General features: G+C 52.2%; 1 protein-coding gene across 1 annotated transcript; it reads left to right on the top strand.

The window, feature by feature from the left end:
• The first annotated feature begins 293 nt into the window (after positions 1-293).
• DUSP1 (dual specificity phosphatase 1) lies at positions 294-4,779 on the top strand. The gene is made up of 4 exons (XM_069555796.1): positions 294-2,293; positions 2,570-2,715; positions 3,080-3,299; positions 3,730-4,779. The coding sequence occupies exons 1-4, from the start codon at positions 1,927-1,929 to the stop codon at positions 4,098-4,100; spliced, it is 1,104 nt and encodes a 367-aa protein (XP_069411897.1). The 5' UTR covers positions 294-1,926; the 3' UTR covers positions 4,101-4,779.
• Positions 4,780-8,055: the final 3,276 nt, after the last annotated feature.

Below are 8,055 nucleotides of genomic sequence, written 5' to 3'. Positions count from 1 at the left end.
GCGGGTGTTGCCATAATCTAAGGACCTCTTTGCTGTTCTCAGCCAGTGTTCACCTGAAGGCCAAAAATGCTCTTTTTAAAAAAGCACTTAGCCTTTTACTTTTTTAGAATTTAGGCAGAAAGTCTGAGCATGTGAGAACACTAAGCGAGGCAAATGCAGAAGTTGCCTCTGCTGATACAACCAGCGGATCAACGACACTGGGTGTTAGTGAAATACCCCGCTCTCCTAGAGGAGAGGGGAGGAAACCACAGAATGTTCCTGACTCAGCACCCCAGCCTGATGGCGCAATATTTGTGTTTGTGTGGTGCCGCCGGGGATCGGGAGGTTGGAGGGCTTCACTAGGGCCCAGGATGAGGGTGACCTTATGGGGGTCTCCCCAAACCTTTGTCCAGGTCCTGTAAATCCTCTTAAAATGCTGTAGGATTATATTTCAAGACCAGCTCACGTTGATGGCAAGAACCAGGGCCCTGGGGCTGGACGGTGCTCCGGTTCCCAGTTGCAGTCCCCAGCCCAGCGCTTAGTAGGCGCTCAATCAGTACATGTTTGGGGACTAAGAAAATCCCCAGGAAAAGGGAATGGTAACCCACTCCAGTATTCTTGCCTGGGAAATTCTATGGACAGAGGAACCTGGTGGGCTCCAGTCCATGAGGTCGCAAAGAATCTGAAGAAACCACCACAAAGAGATGAAGCCGCTGAGACTTAAGAAAACGCGAGCAGAAGAAAGGTGTCTGGCGGCCCCTGCGGGGGCGCTGTCGATCCGCACTGGGCGGGGGGTCGCCTCACTAAAAGCCGGACGTCCGCAATCCACAACAGCACCTTGCGACCCCCACCCTCATTTCAGACCCCTGACCCGCCTTCCTCGGCTCACAACCACGTAAGGACCACATGACTAGGATTGACATTTTTCTGCTTGGGGTTTGGTTGGACGGCATTTTACTTGTTAAATGTACATTTTAAAGTAACAGGAAAGCCTGGGGAACAGGAATGTATTTCCCTGAACACCTCCACCCCAACCTACCCCGGTTGTTCTTGAGCGGACAAACTCAATTTTTCTCCGACCCTCATTTCAGTCTCCTCTCGGCCCGCTCACCCCCAGCAGTGCGATACTGGGCAAGTATAATAAATCGCTTCTCCTCAGGAACCCGTGTTTCCTCGCCTGCTGGGTACGAGGAAATGAGAGAAAGGGGCGCCTGTGTATCCAGTAACAAAGAAGACCCCTTTCGGCTCCGGTCGGCGGAGGAGCGGGCGTCCCGGCGCGGTGGAGGGGGTGGAAAGGGAGGGGAGGCGGGGGCCCATGGCACGCGGCCCGCTCCCAGACACTCGCACACGGGAGTCAGCCCTCGGCTGGCAGAGCGCCCACCCTCTCCCCTCCCCGCTGGGCCCGGAGAGTGGCCCGGACCAGCTCCCTAGGGACGCGCCAGGCGCAGGCTGGACGGCCGGGAGGAGGCCAAAGCCCGAGCCAGAGCTTAGCCAGCGGACCCCACTCGGAGGCCGCTGACGTCTTCGCTTTTGGCTGCTCGGGCGCCAAACCCGGCAAGGCGGGTGACGTCACCACACCAGTCACGTGACCGTCATTCAAACAAACAATCCCCTCCCCCACAGCGCGCGCGCGCGCGCCCCGCCCCGCGCCGCCCCGCTTGCTTACGCGGAGCCACAATATAAACGCTCTCCGCCGGCTCGGACTCGCTGCGAAAGACTTCGGGGCCCTGGGCGAATTGCGGGTGGAAGGGCCGTCGGGAGAGCAACAAGGAAGCCGAGGCGGTCGAGAGTCCCACACGGCGACCCCTCGCTCGGTCCAAAGGCAGTTTGGGTTTGGCGCAAAGAAAACCGGGGTCGGGCTTTTCCTCGAAAGCCATCGCCCTGCTGTTCGCTTCCCGGGACAAAGAACGCAGGACGACTTGCACGCTGGGGGCGCTGGGGCCGGCCATGGTCATGGAAGTGGTCTCCCTGGACGCCGGAGGCCTCCGGACGCTGCTGCGGGAGCGCGCGGCGCAGTGCCTGCTGTTGGACTGTCGCTCCTTCTTCGCTTTCAACGCCGGCCACATCGCCGGCTCGGTCAACGTGCGCTTCAGCACCATTGTGCGTCGGCGGGCCAAGGGCGCCATGGGTCTGGAGCACATCGTCCCCAACGCCGAGCTGCGCGGCCGCCTGCTGGCCGGCGCCTACCACGCCGTGGTGCTGCTGGACGAGCGCAGCGCCGCGCTGGACTGCGCCAAGCGCGACGGCACCCTGGCGCTGGCCGCCGGCGCGCTCTGCCGCGAGGCGCGCAGCGCGCAAATCTTTTTGCTCAAAGGTACGCCTTCGGGGACGCTCAGGGGCGGGCCTCACGCCCTCCGCCGCCTAGTCTGGGGACCCCTGGTTCTCAGCTGCGGGGGGTGCTGCTCCACCTGGAGAGCTTGGACGCCTGAGTCGCATTGTGGGGACTTGTTGGCTTTGTTTGGCTCTAGGAACAAAGACTCGCCTGGGGCTCTCTGGGCTAAACTTCCAGCTCTGGTGGATGAGGAAGTTGTATGAAGGCACCCTGTCTCGGCGGTACTAATGAAAAATATGTGTCTCTTTGTGTTCCCAGGAGGATATGAAGCTTTTTCTGCTTCCTACCCGGAGCTGTGCAGCAAACAGTCGACCCCCATGGGGCTCAGCCTTCCCCTGAGTACTAGTGTCCCTGACAGCGCTGAATCGGGGTGCAGTTCCTGCAGCACCCCGCTCTACGATCAGGTTAGTAGGGGGCTGTGCCGGAGGGGAGAAGGAAGAGCTGGCAAAGGTGGCAGAGCCGCGCTAGTGAAAATATAGAAAGTGACGTGCAGCTTTATTTATAACAGGGGACACAGGAGATTTCATTTATCCCGTGGTTACATGGCATGATGGAGCCGAGCCTGTAATTGTTGGCACTACAGAAATTAGCTTGTTGGCCCTGCCTAGGCAAATGGGTTTAGTCCCTTATTTATTGACACTCTTAACAGTGCTGTGAGGTTCACCCAGTATTGAAACTAACTTATCCAGGAGGGAGGTTTTGTGGATGTGGGCACCACCATTGCCATTGAACAAAGCTTGACAAGCGTTGGATGTTTCTGGATTTCAGGGTGGCCCAGTGGAGATCCTGCCTTTTCTGTACCTGGGCAGTGCCTATCATGCTTCCCGCAAGGACATGCTGGATGCCTTGGGCATCACTGCCTTGATCAACGTCTCTGCGAACTGTCCCAACCATTTCGAGGGTCACTACCAGTACAAGAGCATCCCCGTGGAGGACAACCACAAGGCAGACATCAGCTCCTGGTTCAATGAGGCAATTGACTTCATAGGTAAGTGGAGCAGATGCCTGGGACTTTGCCACACTCCTTCTGTTTCAGTGACTGAGACTAAATTCCATGGCAAGAACTTGAGCAACATAGATTTAAGCTTTCCTCTAGACATTAAAATCAGTCTGGCATGAGCAGCATCCCTGCAAAGTACAGTTTCGATGTCCCACTTTATAAATTAGCAAACTGAATCTCAGGTTGAATTGATCTGTCCAATATCAATCTGCTTAGTGGCGATGCCTTGCCTGGGTTTAAATCCCCGGCTGTTTAAATCCACTGTGCCCACATTGCCTTCATGGACAGTATGTCTGTGATGACATGAGGTGATATCGACCATACTGGACAGGACACATGTGGCATTTCTTAGACACCTGGGGTTGGTTGGAGTCATTCTCCTGGGCTCTCAAATAACCAGCTGCCCTTTGTTTTCCAGACTCCATCAAGAATGCTGGTGGAAGGGTGTTTGTCCACTGTCAGGCGGGCATTTCCCGATCGGCCACCATCTGCCTCGCTTACCTCATGAGGACTAACCGAGTCAAGCTGGATGAGGCCTTTGAGTTCGTGAAGCAGAGGAGAAGCATCATCTCCCCCAACTTCAGCTTCCTGGGCCAGCTGCTGCAGTTTGAGTCGCAGGTCCTGGCGCCCCACTGCTCGGCAGAGGCGGGGAGCCCCGCCACGGCTGTGCTCGACTGCAGCGCCTCCACCACCACTGTCTTCAACTTCCCGGTCTCCATTCCCGCCCGCCCCGCAAACAGTGCCTTGAGCTACCTGCAGAGCCCTATCACGACCTCTCCCAGCTGCTGAAAAGCCGCGGGAGGCGATCTCCGCAACCCACCGGCATTCCAGGCTCCTGGAAAGTGGAAATGCAATGACTCCAGGGAAGGGGGCTCGTGAGGGCTGGTCTGTCTTTATTTAATTTCACCCAAGTTCCACTGGGTTCCTGAGCAGTTGTAATGATGACTTCACGCCAAGATGTTTGCTGAACTCAGCACATTTCGGGACCAACGTACAGTGGGTACATCAAGCCCCTCGGACAGAAAGGGGCAGAAGAGAGAGGACTCAAGTGTGAGAGCCGACTTCTCTTTTTGTCCCTGTTTTCTGAAGACACTTTTCATGCTTGACATACCTACCAGTATTACCATTCCCGACAACGCATATACATATGAGAATATACTTCGTTTTATTTATTTTTGTGTAGGCGGTCCACCTTCACAAATGTCAGTGTCTACTCCTAGAAGAACCAAATACCTCAATTTTTGTGTTTGAGTACTGTAATATCCTGTAAATATATCCTAAGCAGGTTTGTTTTTGACACTGGAAAGCACCAGTGTTGATTTTGTTTTGTTTTTTAAGTTGCCAACAGTTGTATGTTTGCTGATTATTTATGACCTGAAATAATATATATCTTCTTCTAAGAAGACATTTTGTTACATAAGGATGACTTTTTTATACAACAGAATAAATTATGGCATTTCTATTGAAATCTCGATGCTTTTCTTGGTCAGCCCTCTGATTCCTTTCCCATAACTGGAATAGGGGAAAACAAGGTCCTTCAGAATATGTTTTGGCATCTGATCCCATACTCCTTGGTGGCCCCCCAGTCCCATGAGATGGCTGGGTTGCCAGGGTGGTAGAGAAATGTGATCAATTATTTTAAAAAAGTACTAGAACCTGCTCTTGGTAATGAATTCAAGTGTCTGCCTATGTTTTTCCCAACATGTCACACAGGGAACCCAAGTGTACCCAGAGCCAAAGCTAGGAATAAGTGGCCATATGCTTGGTTGCTTTTTTCATTTAATACCTTCCCCCAGGTTAATCTTAAAAAGCCTCCTCCCCTCCTCTGATCGCTACTAAAGAGATAAAGATAGTTTCTCAGTAGGCTTGGCACAAGTGTGTTTCTACCATGTGCAAGGTGGGCTGTGCTTACCCCAGAACAACTCAGCAAGATCTGTAAAGGATAGAGACCCAGCATAGCTAAGGAACACAAGTGGGGGAGTTGGGCCCTATGTCTGTTTTGTTTCCTAATTTTATGGCCTTTTTATTTCATGACTTGCTTCTCACGTGCTCTTTTTCTTTTGAAAAGACCTTTATTAATTATGAAAGGAATACTGAGCACAGTAAGCCAATACAATGCAGACAAGTCACCTGGAGCCCCCACCCCAGCCTGACCCTTACTGTTTTGGAGCCCGTTTCCTGGGCATCTCTGCATCTGTACCCAGCATTTTTGGTGGCAGCCTCCTTCAGGTCACTTGCTGCCCTGATTTCATAATTTTGTTGAAGAAGATAGACAATTAAATCTGGCTTGCTCTAGGGCAATATTCTGGATTTTCACTGTCTTGCCAAACAGCCCGAAACAGAGAAGGTGTAATTGACTACCAACCTGTAGCCCAGTCCTTAATGCTGAATTAAACAACAGAAGCTTCTGGATTGCTGGCCCCTTAGCCTCTGCATTCCTTTGTTTCTGGATAAAGTGCTGTAGGAAGCCAGAAAGCAAACAGCGTAGTTTTCCAGGGGTTCCCAGAGTAGTGGTCTTGGTCCAGGCCCATTGTTCAAGGCCTTGACCTTTCTCCACTGGGTCACCATGCACCGCTTGACTCCCAGCGCCAGGAAGATTTCTTTTCCCTGCTCTGAGAACTTACCCTGGGCCGGCAAGTTCATTTCCTCAACTGGGCTTCCGATTACAAGTGTTCACGCCTTTCAAAACAAACCATATCCAATTTTGTTTTGTTTTGTTTTTTATCAAACCCTAGACATTTACTATTGCAAATATCTCCCTTCGTGGAAGCATACCAGCGACTTCAAGTCCATGGCAGATGCCATGGCTGCCATCACTGTGGGCTTGGGCCATCGCTTTCTGCTTGGCAGGCATCGGCTGAACCAGAATTAATCTCCAATGTGATCCACACAGTGGAAAAATACAGTGGCTGCCTAAGGGAAACGCCAGTGAAAACAATTCACTCACGTATCCCAGGGCAAGCTACTTAACCTCCCTCCAGCCACGGTAGCCAGCATTATAATAGCCCCTCCTCTATGTGTGTTCAGTTCCTGGTCTTCAGGCCCTCCAGAAAATGTCACTTTGGGCCTGAGACTGCTTTTCTTAGGAAGGATGAAGTGAAGTGAAGTGAAGTTGCTCAGTTCATGTCTGACTCTTTGCGACCATGGACCGTAGCCCACCAGGCCTCTGTCCATGGGATTCTCCAGGCAAGAATACTGGAGTATGTTGCCATTTCCTTCTGCAGGAGATCTTCCCAACCCAGGGATTGAACCCGGCTCTCCCGCATTGTAGGCAGATGCTTTATCGTCTGAGCCACCAGGGAAGTCAAGATAAAAATTACCTAAGATGAGAAGAAAGATGCTTAAGCTATTAAAATGTTTCTCAGCTGGGAGACTGACATAGGGACATCTCAATCATTTAATACTGATAAATGTAATAACAGCTGTCAGTTTTAGAACTGGTGCGCTGTGCTAGCCACCGTACTAACTGCTTTCCATAGGATTGAATTTAACCTTTAAAGCAAAGTCCATTTTACAGAGGCGGAAACAGAGGCTCAGAGAGGTGAAGTGACAGCCCTCTGATTGTAGCTCAAGGTCATACAGCAAGAAAACGGCCTTGCAGAGATGGGAACGTGGGTGTGTAAAAAGACTAGGGAAGGAAGCTCCAGTTCAGTCCAAAAGACAGCTCATGGGAGTGAGGAAAAGATGAGCTTTATAGCCAACCAGGCGTCACCATGGTTTTACCCCATGATACTGAGGTGGAAAAACCATTTATCCCTTTGGGCCTCAGTTTCCTCATCTGTAAAATGAAGATAAAAAAACCTATTGGACTTCACCTGGGAGGGAGAGATAGGCTCTTGAATGTAGAAGTGCCTGGCAGGTTGTGGGCCCTGGAAAAACGTCAGATTCCTTTCCCCTCTCCTGATGACCACTAGCGGTTCTTGGGGCCCAGTTTTCCCACCCAGAAAATGACCAGTTTGCACTGGATCTAATGGGTAAGCTTCCTCCCAGCCCTCTAATTCTAGGACGTAGAATATGCATCAATGCATACTTTATGCTTTCCTGTGGTTTCCAGGCATCCATTATTCCATTAGGAGACTACCAACCCCAGATGCTTCCACCGCATCCTCTCTTTTCTTTGGAATTTTGCAAATCGCAGCTAATTTGCTTTAGGCTTGCAGCCTCTGGCCTCCATTTCCCTCCCTCCCTCCCCTGGCTCCTGGCCGATGACATCATGGTGTGTACACCTTTAAGATTATATAAATCTGTGATCACACAGTAGCCTCCATCCCCATGGAAACCCGGAGGAGTTTCCCTTTTGTGAGGAAAGCTGTCATGTCACTTCCTGCTGCTGACAAATCAGTTTAAGAGATTAAAATAAAGGGGGAGGGGGAGGTGGCCTCTGAGAACTGCTTGCTCGGTGGTTTCTGGTTGCCATACACAGAGGCAAACAAAGCCGAGGCCGTGTGGGGTGGCCCCGCCCAGCGCCAGCCCCGGCTCAGGTTTCCCACACCTCGCCGGGTGGATCCAGGTCACCCGGGGCTGTTTTTCTCTGCAGGTTGCATTCTGAGGAGCAGGTGGGAGGGCGGCCCACTTCTGGGGACTTTCCTGGGGCTCTGCAGGGCGAACTTGTTGGAGAAGAGCCTCGGGGTCCAGCCCAGCCTCTGCTCCCCTTTATGGGCTCAGGAGGTGTTTCATCTTCCAAACAAAGGGTGTGGCTAGCACCGCAGTGCGCACAGTTGTGCCCGCCAAGGGAAATAGGGTA

The sequence above is a fragment of the Ovis canadensis genome, chromosome 16 (assembly GCF_042477335.2).
Source record: "Ovis canadensis isolate MfBH-ARS-UI-01 breed Bighorn chromosome 16, ARS-UI_OviCan_v2, whole genome shotgun sequence".
Taxonomy (NCBI): Eukaryota; Metazoa; Chordata; class Mammalia; order Artiodactyla; family Bovidae; genus Ovis; species Ovis canadensis.
Note: the sequence above shows the minus strand (reverse complement) of the source record. Positions and strands in the feature narration are given on the sequence as shown.

Excerpts from the sequence above, each read along its gene's own strand:
- DUSP1 (XM_069555796.1), top strand. The coding sequence starts at position 1,927 with ATGGTCATGGAAGTGGTCTCCCTGGACGCCGGAGGCCTCCGGACGCTG. Across the intron at positions 2,294-2,569 it reads GCAAATCTTTTTGCTCAAAG|GAGGATATGAAGCTTTTTCT; the intron begins GTACGCCTTCGG and ends TTGTGTTCCCAG. Across the intron at positions 3,300-3,729 it reads TGAGGCAATTGACTTCATAG|ACTCCATCAAGAATGCTGGT; the intron begins GTAAGTGGAGCA and ends TTTGTTTTCCAG.